We start from the raw sequence: 16918 nt of genomic DNA, 5'->3' as shown, positions 1-16918 counted from the left end.
CACATTAAATAAGGATGCATGTGAACAGCAGATGTTTTGAGGTTTTCTGGAGGAAAGAAGACATATTGGAAATATAAACCTAAAGTGCCCCTGAGTTGGGGTTACTAAATTTCTTCGATTAAAAAAAAAAAAGAGAGAGAGAGAACATGTGGCCCCGCCACGCCCTGCCCCCCAGCCTAGGGTTACCAGATTTTCCTTCAGGAAATCCGGACCCACCTGGCCACGCCCCCCAGTTCTGCCCCCGTCATGCCCCATCCCCACCCGTTAACCCATTCACGCGGCGGAATGGCATCCATTCATGTGCAGATGCAATGTGATGACATCGCGCCTTGCATCCGTGCTTTCTCAGATGCCATCCTGACGTTGGAAGCTTTCAAAACCCGGACATGTCCTCAAAAGGAGGAAAATCTGGTAACTCTAGGCTGGGGCAGGATGGGGACAGGGCTGGGGGTAGAACGGGGCGGGGTTACATTGTTTTTTTAATGAAGAAATCTGGTCACCTAAAATGCAGCTCAAAAGAAGGACATGTCCGGGGAAATCTGGACTTCTGGTAACTCTACCCCAGCCCTACCCCCATACAAGCTTCATCTCTTTTTCCCTGAGTACGGGCCACGTCTGGAGGGCCTCCGGGCAGGTGCAGATGTGACGCGATGACTTCGCATGGCATGTGCACGTGTGTGTGATGTCATTGTGTTGCGTCTGTGCATGCTTGGAGGCCCTCCAGGTGCAGCCCCCGAGCTCGGGGCCTTCCAAAACCCGGAAAAACTGCTCGGTTTTGGAAATCCCAGACAGACCTCTAAAAAGACATCTGGTAACCCTAATCAGGGTGGGCTCCGGATTTCTACAGCTGGCAGGACTTGGAGAACTCTGCCATCTAATTGAATGTTAATGGGGAGGGGAGTAGTAGGGAAGAGTCGGCTACAGAAAGGTGCATCTGGGTAGGCCCAAGACAAAAATAGATAGGCCCTAGCCTCCCTAGGCTACGCCCATTTCACAGGTAAGTATACACATGCGCGTGTAAATGCTGGAATTCTAAACTAAACTAAACCTTAAGTTTGTATACCACATCATCTCCATAAAGATAGAGCTCAGCACGGTTTACAGGTAAATTCAATAAATGAGGGAAGGACATAATAAGAAATTAGAGGTTATGAAGAGGATAGCTAGCTTTACATTTTAAATAGATAGCTTTACGTTTTGGAGAAAAGCCAGGTTTTCAGATGCTTTCGGAATAATTGGAATGAGCCTATGTTCCGCAGCGGGGCAGGGAGGTTATTCCAAAGCTCAGTGAATTTGAAGAAAAGGGATTTCCCTAATTTACCTGCATACATGATGCCTTTTAATGAGAATGAGAAGAGAGAGAGAAAAAAGAAAGAGAGAGGAAGAGAGAGAGAAAAAAGAGAGGAAGAGAGAGAGAAAAAAGAGAGGAATAGAGAGAAAAAAGAGAGGAAGAGAGAGAGAGAAAAAGAAAAAGAAGAGAGAGAGAGGAAAAAAGAGAGAAAGAGGAAGAGGAATAGAGAGAAAAGAAGAGAGAGAGAGAAAAAAAGAGAGAGAAAGGAAGAGAAACTAAACTAAATCTTAAGTTTGTATACCACATCATCTCCATAAAGATAGCGCTCGGCACGGTTTACAGGTAATTCAATAAATGAGGGAAGGACATAATAAGATATTAGAGGTTATGAAGAGGATAGCTAGCTTTACATTTTAAATAGATAGCTTTACGTTTTGGAGAAAAGCCAGGTTTTCAGATGCTTTCGGAATAATTGGAATGAGCCTATGTTCCACAGCGGGGCAGGGAGGTTATTCCAAAGCTCAGTGAATTTGAAGAAAAGGGATTTCCTTAATTTACCTGCATACATGATGCCTTTTAATGAGAATGAGAAGAGAGAGAGAAAAAAGAAAGCGAGAGGAAGAGAGAGAGAAAAAAGAGAGGAATAGAGAGAAAAAAGCAAGGAAGAGAGAGAGAAAAGCGAGGAAGAGAGAGAAAAAAGAGAGGAAGAGAGAGAGAGAAAAAGAAGAGAGAGAGAGGAAAAAAGAGAGAAAGAGGAAGAGGAATAGAGAGAAAAGAAGAGAGAGAGAGAGAGAAAAAAAGAGAGAGAGAGGAAGAGAAACTAAACTAAACCTTAAGTTTGTATACCACATCATCTCCATAAAGATAGCGCTCAGCACGGTTTACAGGTAAATTCAATAAATGAGGGAAGGACATAATAAGAAATTAGAGGTTATGAAGAGGATAGCTAGCTTTACATTTTAAATAGATAGCTTTACGTTTTGGAGAAAAGCCAGGTTTTCAGATGTTTTCGGAATAATTGGAATGAGCCTAGATTCCGCAGCGGGGCAGGGAGGTTATTCCAAAGCTCAGTGAATTTGAAGAAAAGGGATTTCCCTAATTTACCTGCATACATGATGCCTTTTAATGAGAATGAGAAGAGAGAGAGAAAAAAGAAAGAGAGAGGAAGAGAGAGAGAAAAAAGAGAGGAATAGAGAGAAAAAAGCAAGGAAGAGTGAGAGAAAAAAAGAGAGGAAGAGAGAGAAAAAAGCGAGGAAGAGAGAGAAAAAGAAAAAGAAGAGAGAGAGAGGAAAAAAGAGAGAAAGAGGAAGAGAAAGAGAGAGGAATAGAGAGAAAAGAAGAGAGAGAGAGAAAAAAAAGAGAGAGAGAGGAAGAGAAACTAAACGAAATCTTAAGTTTGTATACCACATCATCTCCATAAAGATAGCGCTCGGCACGGTTTACAGGTAATTCAATAAATGAGGGAAGGACATAATAAGAAATTAAAGGTTATGAAGAGGATAGCTAGCTTTACATTTTAAATAGATAGCTTTACGTTTTGGAGAAAAGCCAGGTTTTCAGATGCTTTCGGAATAATTGGAATGAGCCTATGTTCCGCAGCGGGGCAGGGAGGTTATTCCAAAGCTCAGTGAATTTGAAGAAAAGGGATTTCCCGAATTTACCTGCATACATGACGCCTTTTAACGAGGGGAAAGATAGTTTGAGTTTGTGGGCGGATCTGGTAGTGTCAGGTCTCGAAAAATTCCAGGATAGTGGGGTTAGGGGAGAAGAATGCCATGTAGGATCTTGAATATTAGGCAGGTACATTTAAAATGAATCCTATAAATCACCGGAAGCCAGTGAAGTTTTGACAGAAGCGGGGAAACATGATCGCATTTGCTTTTTGCAAAGATCAACCTAGCCGCAGTGTTCTGGATCCGCTGAAGTCTTTGAAGATTTTTCTTGGTTAGACTTAGATAGATGGAATTACAATAGTCCAGTCTGGAAAGAATGAATCTAAACATTTATATGTATGTTGGTGCCTAAGTTATTGAATTACCCCTTGATGTCTGCATATTTTATATGCATTTGAATGCTCTTGATAAGTCAGTTCATTGTCAGAGATGCAAATCATGATTAAAATAATACATGGACAAACAGACTTTGAAATGAGCATTTCGGGGCAAAGAAATGTCATTTTACACTGAAATAATACTTCCAGAGTGGATCTAGGATTTGGCTAACAGATTTTTTGGGGGAAAGGAAAGCAAACAAAATGCTTGGCATCATTAAGAAGGGCATCACGGCCAGGACAAAGGAAGTCATCCTGCCACTTTATCGCGCAATGGCGCGCCCGCATCTGGAGTACTGCGTCCAGTATTGGTCGCCGTACCTCAAGAAAGACATGGCAGTACTCGAGGGAGTCCAGAGAAGAGCAACTAAACTGATAAAGGGTATGGAAAAACTCTCTTATTTTGACAGGCTAAAAAAGCTGGGGCTATTCTCCCTAGAGAAGCGGAGACTTAGCAGAGACATGATAGAAACCTTCAAGATCCTAAAGGGCATAGAAAAAGTGGACAGGGACAGATTTTTCAGATTATGGGAAACCACAAGTACAAGGGGGCACTCGGAGAAATTGAAAGGGGATAGGTTTAGAACAAACGCTAGGAAGTTCTTTTTCACCCAGAGGGTGGTGGATACATGGAACGCGCTTCCAGAGGCTGTGATAGGCCGGAACAAGTTACAGGGCTTCAAAGAAGGTTTGGATAGGTTCCTAGAGGACAAAGGAATTGAGGGGTACAGATAAGGGTTGAGGTTAGGTTATAGGGATAGGAGTAGAGATAGGTTATAGAAAAAGTCAAGGACCACTGCTCAGGCAATGGGCCTGATGGGCCGCCGCGGGAGCGGACCGCTGGGCGCGATGGACCTCTGGTCTGACTCAGCGGAGGCAACTTCTTATGTTCTTATGAATATCAGCTGTAGTTCTCTGGCTGTAGATGGTTTGGCTTCCTCACACGTCATCATAGAGTTTGTGAGAATATGACCAGTGAGACTCTCATTCTTATGTGCGGTGCTTCTAAACTAGAATGAGTAATTATGTGGTCGGATGTTGCAGTCTGTCAAACAAAAATAGGTTTTGTGTGGTTCAGGGATTATGCACATTTCTTTTGGCTCCTTTAGTACAAGAAAAGATGCCCTGCCCCCTTAATTACAGGCCTGTAACTTCTCCAAAGCCTTAGCTGGTTGTTTATGTGGGATTTTTGTTGAACAATACCAATATACTCAAGAATATTACTGGAGCTTAAACACAGGTCTTTTTGATTCTTAGGTTTCTGTAGTTCAGACAAGTTCATAGAGATCTCGGAGGAATTATTATAGAGGACTTGAAAGATGGTAGTCATTGATGAAAGTTGATATTATGATGGGATGAATAGGGAAAGGAAACGGGGGGGAAACGAGGGGTTATTTTACCCATGTAACATAGGGGTCCTTTTACTAAGGCGTGCTAGCCGTTATAGCGTGCACTAAATATTAGCACGCGGTAAGCGCTAACAAGCCCATAGACTATAATGAAAAAAATACTGGAGGGGTAACAAACTCAACCACTAAATAAATGCCGTAGAGTGACTACAGGAAGCAATTTGAAAAAAGAAAAAGTCACTGCTTGAAAAGTTCACTTCATAAAGATATAATCATAAATCTTTGTGCACAATCTTGTACAAAGAACTCTGCTCAGAGATATGAAGGCATAGTGTCCCGCCTCACCCACCAATCATTGCAGTGTTCAGTACATAATTGACATATCCAAATTTAAATATTAGACTGTTGTGTTGCTAGCTATTTTTTCAAAGATCAGTGCAAAATTTCTTTGATTTTTGCTATTGCTATTAAGAACTAAGCATGGCTTTAGCAGCTAGCAACAAAACAGTCTAATATTTAAATTTGGATATATCAATTATGTACTGAACACTGCAATGATGGGTGGGTGAGGCGGGACACTATGCCTTCATATCTCTGAGCAAAGTTCAAAGACTATAATGGGCTTGTCAGCGTTTACCATGAGCTAAAACAGCTAGCGTACCTTTAGTAAAAGGACCCCACAGTAACATAGTAAACGATAGCATATAAAGACCTGAATGGACCATCCAGTCTGCCCAATAGGTACATACAGTAGAGCTCTGAACGGGGATCGCGGGAATCCCGTGGGTCCCGCGGGGGTCCTGCAGGACCCCCTAACCCACAGGACTCCCATGGGGATGGAAGGCTTTGGAAGCAGGGTTCATCCATATAATATAATGGACATGTCAGCCTTAGTAAAAGAGGGGGTTTATGAGTTAATTACCTGAACAGAAAACAAAAAAAGGGTTCCACCAAAGAGATTCCACAAGGAAAACAGCAAAAGAAACTGTGGAATTGATGATCCTGTCAGAATTGCTGCTTTTTATGGGGACGGGCGGGGATGGAGGTAATTCCTTGCGGGGACGGGTGGGGACGGAGAGGATCCTGGTGGGGACAGAGAGGATCCTGATGGGGACGGGTGGGGACGGAGAGGATCCTGGCGGGGACAGGTGGGGACGAAGAGGATCCGGGCGGGGATGGGTGGGATTTCTGTCCCCGTGCAACAAATCCACGATTAAGTTCAATTGTCTTTGTTCATTGGTATTTCTGGGTTATAGTCTAGAAGTCTGCCCAGTAATATGCTTAGGTTCCAACTACTACAGGACACAAACTGCTCAAGTCTGCCCAGTACCGGCCTTAGTTCTTCCAATTATACCCTTCATTTTCTGATTAGAGATCTTCTGTGTTTGTCCCACGCTCTTTTGAGTTCTGTCACTGTTTTCCTCACCATCTCCCTTGGGGAGGGCATTCCAGGCATCCACCACCCTGTCTGTGAAAAATAATTTCCTATTGTTACTCCTAAGTCTACCACCCCGGAACCTCAATTTATGTCCTCTTATTTTACCATTTTCCTTCCTCCAGAAAAGATTTGGTTTTTTATGAATAACTTTTAAGTATTTAAATGTCTATGTCATATCTCCCCTGTTCTTCTATCCTCTAGAATATACCTATTCAGGTTTTCCAGCCTCTCCTTGTACGTCTTTTGGCTCAAGTCTACCATTTTTGTCACCTTTCACTGGACTGCTTCAACTCTTCTTATATCTTTCACCAGATAAGGTCTCCAAAATTGAACATAATACTCCAAGTGGGGCCTTACCAGTGACTTGTACAGGAGCATCAACATCTCCTTTCTTCTACTGGTTATGCCTCTCTCTATTCAGCCTAGCATTCTTCTGGCTACAGCAACTGGTAAAGCCCTATCAAAGGTATTGTGTTAAGTTTGGAAGACCGTCCTTGTGTAAGCACATTGAAGTTGATGGATACACTTCAGATAAGGGCTACCAAACTGGTACATTCCTTGAAACACCAAGCCTACAAAGATGTCAGGAACTCAACCTATATTCTCTAGGACTAAATGAAGGTACAAAGTATACGAGGGGGTGGTGAAAAGTTCTCAGCCCATCTAACCAACTTCCTAAATTGAGCATTATTTTGCCACTGTAGTTGAAAAGAGTGTTATCTTATTTTGTTAAGTGCCAATCTACAGAAATTAAATTCTAGGTTTGGACATTGAACCATATCCACGTCATTCTCTTCTTGGTTGAGCCGAGAATTTTTCATGAATTATTAGGAAATTAAGATGCAGAGTGGAGAGTAAGATGCGCAGTTACTGGAATTATGAGTATGAGGACAATTCTATAATCTAGGCACATAAATGTCTAGCATACTAGCGCTTATACATATATGTGCATGGCTAGCGGGGTGCCTAGGCATAGGGTTACCAGACCTCCGGATTTAACCAGACGTATCTTCTTTTTAGAGGCCTGTCTGGATGGATTTTTTTTAATGCAGCAGTTCGTTCAGGTTTTCAAGTTCGGGGCTGCATCCGGAGAGCCTCCAAACATCCGCGGGTGTGACGCAATGACATAACATCCATGCACAGCATGCAGGTGACGTCATTGTGTCACACCTGCGCATGTCTGGAGGTCCTCCAGATGCAGCTCCGAGCTTGAGCAGCAGAGGTTTGGGGGCGGGGCTGGGGGGAAGGGCCACATGTCTGGATTTTAGTGTTATAAAATCTGATAACCATTGTACTGCAAAATACCTACTTAACTTGCACAGCACATAGTTGTGAGGTGGTGTACGCAGGGGCGGAACATGGATGGCACTGGCGGGTCTCCCACTTATGCAGGTAACTTACAGAATACTGTTATGTGTGCCCCTGTTGCATTCAATGCCCCCACATATACCATCTCAATGGCTGGTGCATATGTGGACACCTAAATACCGGGTTAAGTTTGTATTCGACAATGAAATCTGGGCATCCAGGTTCCGTTATAGAATAAATTCCTAGTGCATTGCCTTGGGGCACCCAGTTCTGGAATTGCTTCCTATATTGCTGTGTTTGCGTTCCATGGAATTCATTTTCTTCTTTTTTTTTTTTCTTCCTGGTAAAGAAAAAGGACAAGATTGTGTCTCGGAACGACGGCGAGCTCAGTCAAGACTCTTTTATGGCATCACTGGCCACTTCAGCCAACGCAATGTATTTGTTGCCCAGGATGAGAAACCTGAGCCCCCCAAAAGCGATGCGCCTCCCAAATCCTACTGTTCCTACTTCAAGGAACTCTTTCTAAACTCGGGACTCTTGCTGCCCATTCTGGATCAGTGGGATGCAAACCCCCTCATGGTAGCACCAGTGCTCAGTGAAGCCGTCGGAGGGCTGTTTCCATCTAGAGACCTGCTTCGTCTTGCCCTGCAGCTTACTTCAAATCCTAAGAGATTCCAACAAAACCTCTTTGGTGGGAAATTCTTGAAGAACATTAGTCGATTTAACTTCACTGGTGCGCTGGGCCCCCGAGGGAAATTCAATTTCAGTCAGTTTTTCCAGCAGATCGGGCTAACAGGAATGTACAGCGGAGGGAATTTTGTGGAGCTGGCAAAGCTGTTTTCATCGGAGGAGGACTCGTACCTCACCAAGGAGTCGGCTAACTTTTCAAAAGAGAGCTTCAGGTTGAACCAATCTATTGTAGACAACTTCGAACGAAGAGTAAACTTACAGGAAAATCAAAATGTGCTCAGATTTCTCGCTTCACTTTTGGAGAGCAAAGAGCTTTTTACCTTTCTGCAGCAAATCATCTCTGTTCCTGAACACGTTGTTGGAGATTTAGCTGAAACTGTTAAGAATGTTTTACAGTCAGGAGGCTGTGATGAGCGAGATCCTACAGAGATTTTTGTGCCAGCTTGTACCAAAGATGGACAATATGAGGACATCCAGTGTAATGCTGCAGAGTGCTGGTGTGTTGATACAGAAGGCAGAGAAATTGCAGGATCAAGAACTCAAGGGAAGCGTCCAAGGTGCCCGACGGAATGCGAGAAGGAGAGACAGAGGCTGCAAATTTCAAAAAAAAGCCAGCCTGTGGGTTCCGATCTGTTTGTGCCCTCTTGTACCGAGGAAGGACGTTTCACGCCAGTCCAGTGTGCTGGAAAGAACTGCTTCTGTGTTGATTTGCGTGGCAGAACTGTTCCTGGAAGTCGGCAATCGCCTGGAGAGCCTGAGCATTGTAAGTGTTATCAAGTTAGCCTTCAGCCTCCCTTGCCTCTCAGAACTCTCATCATTGGTAGAGATGTGCCAGTTGGGTCACAGGTGCAGTTATTTGATGTGATATACCGCCATTTTTAACAAAAAAGTCAAATCAAAGCGGTGCGCAATAAGTAGAAAGAGTGGGCAAGATTTAAAATAAAAACATAACAAGGGGAATGCGCACAAACAAATTAACCAAACCAGACACGAGAGGACAAAAAGGGCAGGAGAGGTTTCCAATACCTTAAGGGAAAAACCAAGCAGGATAGGAACAAGAGGGTAGGATGGAGAAAGAATAGGAAAGCAAGAAAAGTAAGGTGGTCACAAGTAATATGAAAAAAAAGTTATAAGGAAATTAACTAACTAGTCAGAATTATTGAGAAAATATTGCGGAGAATAAAGACTCCCTAGCCACAAGTCATGGCAAAAGTTGCGATGTGACAAACTATTAGGAACGAGGTTCAAATGCTAGGCCTTCAAGTGAGACTTAAATGACTTCAGAGATTTTTCTGTTCGCAGATATAATGGGAGGGAGTTCCAGAGAGTTGGAGCCATGACAGAGAAACTAAAGCCTCTGTAGATATCCCCAAGCAGCTGCCTATAGGATGGAATAGACAGTACGGATTGATTTGAAGAACACAGCTCTCTCCTGGGTGAAGAGGGAATCAAATGAGAAAATAAGAATAGAGGAAGACGTAAACACTGGGGCTCTCAAAGTGCCAGACAGCGCCAGCTCAAGGGGTTGTCGCATCCTGGGCCCTTATCTTTAGGCCAGACTTCCGATATGAACTGTGCACAGGTCAGGGCTCATACCATGAGAGCAGAGATGACTTTTGTTCTCTGATCATTTTGATTTTCCTGCTGGGTTTGTTCTAATCTGTATTTATCACTTCTCATGTTGGTTTTCTCCTCCAAATTTCTCTAGGATCTCATTTCCTGTATCTTCTGGCTCCCTGTCTCTTTTTTTCCCTTCCTCTCCGACATCTGTCTCTAATATTGATTCTTCTCTTTCATCTTTTCCCTTCATTTCTCTCATCTGCTTTTTATCTATCTTTATTCCTTCTCCAGGCTCCAGTCTTTACCTTTCACCTACTTATCAGCTTCTCATTCCCCACTTATGTCTCATTCCTTTCCAGCATCCTATTCCCTCTGTCTTTTACCCATTTTCTAGTCCAGCATTTCCACCTTCTCTACTCACCCCTTCCCCTTGCCTCGTTTATGTTCTTATTCATCTCATCCTCTCACTAGCCTCAACTTTTTTTCCTGCCATCTATCCCCCTCCACCTGCAGTTCCTTTCTAATTTATTTGCTGCCTCTCCAGATTTCTGTTTTCCTCCCCCCATTTCTACACTCTCAATTTTTTCAAAGATCTGTCTCCCTCCTTGCCCCTCACTCTGTCCTTAGCCCTTTCTTCCTTTCAGCTATCTCCCAATCTCCCCAAGCCTTCCAAGTCCTTCAAACTATCTGCTCTCCCCATTTCCCTGCACCCATTCTCACAGTCCTCAGCACTCTGAGGTTGTGGGTTCAAATCCCTCGCTGCTCCTTGTGACTCTAGCCAAGTCATTTAATCCCCCCATTGCCACAGGTACACTGGATAGAGTTTGAGCCCGCCGGGACAGATAGGGATAAAGTACCTGAATGTAAACCACTTAGGATATAAGTGGTATATAAAGAAATAAATACTCCTCACCCAACTAACTAGCCCAACTAACTGTCCTTTCTAATGCCTGCTCAGTTTCTTAGTCCCCACTATCCGTTTACCAGATCCCCAAGTCCCCAAACTTCCATCCTACCCAAGCCCTGAGTTATTACTTATAATCTGAACACCCAGACAGTGTCTTTTTCTGAATCAATTCTAAAGGCTCTGCCTGAGCGCCATGCCCTCAGTATTTGCCACCCTTTATCTTTCTCCATATTTATTTCTCTCCTTCCCTGGTGTCTTTCCCTACCACCAGGATCAATCCCAAGTTCTACAAACGTCCAGATTCCGAGCCTAAGCTTCTAGCCTCTATTCTCCCTCCCCCCATTAGCTTCCAGTCCCCAGCATCAGCTTCTGCTCTTTCTCACAGCCCCCTTCTTACAGCCTCAGCCCCCCAGTTCCCTGTTCCAACATCAGCCCTCTATTCCCAGTCTCTTTTCCTACCATAAGAACATAAGAACTTAAGAACATAAGCAATGCCTCCACTGGGTCAGACCCGAGGTCCATCGTGCCCAGCAGTCTGCTCACGCGGCGGCCCAACAGGTCCAGGACCTGTGCAGTAGCCCTCTATCTATACCCCTCTATCCCTTTTTCCAGCAGGAAATTGTCCAATCCTTTCTTGAACTCCAGTACCGTACTCTGTCCTATTACGTCCTCTGGAAGCGCATTCCAGGTGTCTACCACACGCTGTCCCAGAAACTCCATTAATAGTGGATACATCAGAAGGTGGCATGTTCCTGCCCTTCTGCTACTTTGCTGTCCCTCTGCTTCCTCTGCCAGGATAGGTTTGAAACGTAAGAAGCGATTCTATTCAGGAAGTACCTCTTCTCACATTTCAAACCTTCCACAGCAGAAATAGAGAAACAGCAGTGAAGGAGCATGCATCTGTCACTGGCAAAGGTGAGCCAGTGAGGCAGGCTTTGATTGATCTTAAACGTCAGTGCCTGAGCCAGTGCCTCGCTAGTTCACCTCTTAGGCCCTGGCTTCAGAAGAAACATTTACTAGACAGTAGGGAATGACCCATCACTCTCCAGTGCCCCTTGCAAGGCCATTTTGATGGCAAACTGGGATAGAGAATGATAAGCATGATATACCTATTCCTATTGGCAGCTTGGCATTTAGCTCACACAGCTTGATAAAAAAGGAGGGGGGGGAGTGTTATATGAGCATCATTTAGGGGTTCTAGTACATGCTTACCACAGCTTGAAAGGGCTTACTGTGGGACACACTGAGGCATCCCCAAGTGTGTGCAAACCACACATTAAAAAATATTATTTTTCTGGGAGGGAGAGTGTTTGGAGGTGGAGTGTGGGTGATTGTGGCGAAGTGGTTAAAGCTATAGCCTCAGCACCCTGAGGTTGTGGGTTCAAATCCCACACTGCTCCTTGTGACCCTGGGCAAGTCACTTAATCCCCCATTGCCCCAGGTACATTAGATAGATTAAGAAAATTGAATAAATATATAGTGTGAAAAGTTTCAGCCTCTGATAACTAGAGCTGGTATTGTGACATCATTATAATGCCTCATTCCACCAATGCCTAAGAGCCAACCTCACCAGTGATGTCACAATGGCTTCATTGTCCTATACTCAGCTCACTTTTACTACATTTTGATTTCTAGAATAGTGCAGTGGTTAAAGCTATAGCCTCAGCACCCTTAGGTTTTGGGTTCAAACCCATTCTGCTCTTTGTGACCCTGGGCAAGTCACTTAATCCCTCCATTGCCCCAGGTACATGAGATAGATTGTGAGCCCACCGAGACAGACAGGGAAAAATGCTTGAGTACCTAAATAAATTCATGTAAACCGTTCTGAGATCCCTAGGAGAACAGTATAGAAAATTGAATAAATATATAGTGTGAAAAGTTTCAGCCTCTGATAACTAGAGCTGGTATTGTGACATCATAATGCCTCATTCCACCAATGCCTAAGAGCCAACCTCATCAGTGATGTCACAATAGCTTGATTGTCCTCTACTCAGCTCACTTTTGCTACATTTTGATTTCCAGAATGGCACAGTGGTTAAAGCTATAGCCTCAGCACCCTGAGGTTTTGGGTTCAAACCCATTCTGCTCCTTGTGACCCTCCATTGCCCCAGGTACATTAGATAGATTGTGTGCTCACCAGGACAGACAGGGAAAAATGCTTAAGTACCTGAATAAATTCATGTAAACTGTTTTGAGCTCCCTTGGAAGAACGGTATAGAAAATTGAATAAATAAATAAATTTCTGTGCTAATCAGCACATCTACATTGCTGTGTGCTAACTGATTAGCATGGGCTTAATGCATGAGCCCTTACTGCTTGAAAAATATACGTGATCATCAGTTTGGAAAATGGAAAATCTGCCATTTTCTGGTTGCAATAAAGATGACTTTAGCACGTGGGAAAGAGCCACTTTCCACCGGACCTCTTAATGCAGGAAAGGTATTCTTTGTTGTCTGACAGTTTTGATCTAAGACCAAATTATACCAAGGCTTCCAAATAATTTGATGCACTTTAAAGTCCCCTTTTATCAAGCCGCTTTAGGGTTTATTGCTGGATGGTGCGGTGAAAGCTCAGACACTCATAGAATTCCTAAAAAAACCCTAATGCAGCTTGATAAAAGAGGACCTAAATTTGTAGAAATCTTTCTGTCCCATTTCAAAAAAATATTTTGTATGATCTTTCTTATAAACCCCAACTTTAGCAGAAATTAAAAAAAAAACCAAAACATTTCTGTGTGTGAAGAACATTTTCTATTTTGCTGTTTTTTTTGGACCAAGTCCTTAAATCTGTCTCACAGTAGTCAAAATATTTACTGTGAAATATTCCAATAGCAAGACCTCTTAACTACAAATAGTGTTCTCAAACATTCCTTGAGGTTGATTTCACCCCAAATCAAAATTTAGAAAAACTTTTCAGTAGAGACCTCTCTGTTAAATTTGTGGAATAAAAATATTTACTTCTTAGGAAAATAAAACACATGACTTCTTGAGCCATGCTTTCTTGAATAACCCCTCCCCCATAGGACTGAGATTTAGTTGGTATATTTTGAGTAAGCTGCCTAACCGCAAGGTACGTGGTTATTTTCTGTAAGAAAATTATCTTAAGACATGCAAGCATCTGTGCACTTGGCACTAGAGAACTTTCTCAGAATATATTGGGTAAATTTCCTTTGGGTGTCTCTTTATAAAGGCAGTTAACAAATCCCAATACATAAAAAAAGAAATTAAATATAAACGAGGTTTATTCGCCCTTTCTAGGGACAGCATGGCTCAAAGCTGTTGAACTTTATTTACAAGAGAAAACAAAGAAGGCAACCAAGTCACATCAAGGTCTGCGTGGGGGAAGCTCACAGTGCCAAACTTATCTCACAACTTATAAGCCAAATACAGTGTAACAAGTCAAAAAAGCATGTCACACTGTATAATGTTGTAGGGCGCTCTCAGTGTGAACCCTCAGTGATAGGAGCACAGCTCCGACACTTCACTTCTGGGTCAAGGCAATAAGCCTCCACCCACACACCATCATCGAGCGCCCTGTGTGTGCAAGAATCAAAGCAATCAACAATCAAAGTGAGTAAATAAAACTCAACACAACACAAGCAACCTGAGCGACCCCCACACAAACCCTGCCAGCCAAACCCCCTCAAAAAGCACGCACAAAATCACAACAAAATCAAAAACCATACCAAAAAGTGAAGAACATATCCAAAAATAAACAATACTTATCCAAAACTGTCACACCGACGGAAAAACCGCGCCAGGAGGAAAGGTTCAACCGCGCTGGTTTCGGGAGGAGCCCTTCTTCAGGAACCTCCGTCCTCTCTGCTCGTGTTCTGTTGGAGGCCAGGTTCCTGAAGAAGGGCTCCTCCCGAAACCAGCGCGGTTGAACCTTTCCTCCTGGCGCAGTTTTTCCGTCGGTGTGACAGTTTTGGATAAGTATTGTTTATTTTTGGATATGTTCTTCACTTTTTGGTATGGTTTTTGATTTTGTTGTGATTTTGTGCGTGCTTTTTGAGGGGGTTTGGCTGGCAGGGTTTGTGTGGGGGTCGCTCAGGTTGCTTGTGTTGTGTTGAGTTTTATTTACTCACTTTGATTGTTGATTGCTTTGATTCTTGCACACACAGGGCGCTCGATGATGGTGTGTGGGTGGAGGCTTATTGCCTTGACCCAGAAGTGAAGTGTCGGAGCTGTGCTCCTATCACTGAGGGTTCACACTGAGAGCGCCCTACAACATTATACAGTGTGACATGCTTTTTTGACTTGTTACACTGTATTTGGCTTATAAGTTGTGAGACAAGTTTGGCACTGTGAGCTTCCCCCACGCAGACCTTGATGTGACTTGGTTGCCTTCTTTGTTTTCTTTAGTTTAGGATTTGTTTGGCAAATCAGGAGTGTCTCGTTGTTGTTGAACTTTATTTACAAACACCGCAAGTATTTGTAATTGTGCAAATTTGGCAAATAGCTTTTCACCAGAGAATTTCATGTCTTATTTTGGGTGCGTAAACCTTGTAGAGTCAATGTGAACGAGTCCTTGTTAATAAGACTCATGGAGCAATGGTTAAGAACTGACAAGATGGGGGAGTTATTTAAAATGTAGTCCTTAGTTGAATAAAGGACTTGGTGCGAGGGGTAACAGTAATCGTAACATGATCAAAAATTGAGTATAAAACTGGAGTGAAGGCACTAAGGAAATCTACTGCATCGCATTTACCTTTCAAAAGGGCAACTATGATAAAAAGAGGAACATGGTTAAAAAAAACCAAAAAACTAAAGGAAGCAGCTGCAAAGGTTAGTTTTAAATGAGGCCTAGAGGTTCTTTAAAAATACCATTGTGAAAGCCCAGACCAGATGTATTCCAGATATTTAAAATGTGGAAGGAAGGCCAAAAGCCATCCTGGTTAAAAAAGGTGAGGTGATGGAGACTGATAGACTGAAAAGAAAATTAAAATGGGATCCAAAGGAAGAAAAACAGGAAGCGGCCTCAAATCTAAAATGTTCAAAATACCCAACATGTATTACCTTAATTTCTCGACAATTCTTATGTAATCCGCCTATATATCTTTTAACTTCATGACAATTCTTTTGTAATCCGCCTTGAACTGCAAGGTAATGGCGGAATAGAATTCACTAATGTAATGTAATGTATGAAAACAGGAAGTGGCCTAAGCACTGGTGAGTGAGATGTACTGTAAGAAATTGATGAAGAAAACAAAAAAAAAAATTTGAAAAGAAGCTTGTTGTAGATTCATAGTAAAAGTTTTTCAGGTACATTGGAAGCAGAAGTTTCCAAGTTTATTAAAATCAAAACTTCTAAGCGTTTTACAATTTATAATTAAAAAAGGTGAGACAAACGAATAAATACTCACAAAACAATACATAACCAATTAGAAACAATAGGAAAATGGGGAGAACTACAAATTAAAAGTAAAGACTACATAGAAGGTAAACCACAATGGGAAAGATAAGGGGGGAAAGATTAAAGAATGACTCTGGCTGTAAACCGAATCTATTTAACAGTCAAATGCATCTTGGAAAAGATGGGTCTTTAGATTTCCCTTGAATTTATCTAAGTTGTTTTCTGCCCTAATATGAAGAGGTTAGGAATTCCATATTGTAGGGTCCATAATTGCAAACGAGGTAGCCCAACATGTGCTAATAATTTTCAAAGATGGTATATGAAGTAGATACTGATAAGAGGATCTTAAAGCTCATATAGGTTCATGTGGAATAAGAAGTTTATAGATACAGGCCGGTTCTTTGGTGGTTTGAGCCTTGAAAGAAAGGATAGCTATTTTATATATGATACGGTATGATATTGGCAACCAGTGAGCTGTTTTTAGTAGTGGAGTGAAATGGTAGAATTTCTTTTTGTTTGTAATAATTTTTATGGCCGTGTTTTGTAGTCATCAGATATCTTTTTCGTAGATACCCTTATACAATGCATTACAGTAATCGAGCTTAGATACGACAAGAGAATGGATTAGAGTATTGAGAGATTGGGAGTCTAGAATGTTTGCAAGAGAACGGATCATCCTTAGTCTAATGAAACAATTTTTTTTACTACAGAGCTAATTTGTTATCTATTATTACACCCCAAATTTTTGTTGCAGAGACAGAAATAATAGGGATATCGTTTATTGTAATGGGAGAACTGAGCTGTATGTTATCTTTCCTCGGAAAAAGAAGACATTTGGAATTAGATATACTGAGTGACAGCATGTTTTTGTGGAGCCACTGGCAGATTTTGTCTAATTTGGCATTGAGAAGATTGATGTCATCTGTACTACAGGCATCGATAGGATAAATTATCTGAATGTCGTCTGCAT

The 16918-nt window shown here is 42.4% G+C and overlaps 1 protein-coding gene across 2 annotated transcripts in view; it reads left to right on the top strand.

Moving 5' to 3' along the window:
* TG (thyroglobulin) overlaps positions 1-16918 on the top strand; it is a 230637-nt gene that overhangs the window by 35187 nt on the left and 178532 nt on the right. For both annotated transcript variants that reach the window (XM_033933389.1, XM_033933388.1), the window contains exon 9: positions 7786-8889. In XM_033933389.1, the coding sequence (XP_033789280.1) occupies positions 7786-8889 (1104 nt within the window). The remainder of the gene's footprint in view (positions 1-7785; positions 8890-16918) is intronic.

This window comes from Geotrypetes seraphini, chromosome 2, assembly GCF_902459505.1.
Source record: "Geotrypetes seraphini chromosome 2, aGeoSer1.1, whole genome shotgun sequence".
Taxonomy (NCBI): domain Eukaryota; kingdom Metazoa; phylum Chordata; class Amphibia; order Gymnophiona; family Dermophiidae; genus Geotrypetes; species Geotrypetes seraphini.
The sequence above is the reverse complement of the archived record's forward strand: the minus strand, read 5'-3'. Positions and strand labels throughout refer to the sequence as shown.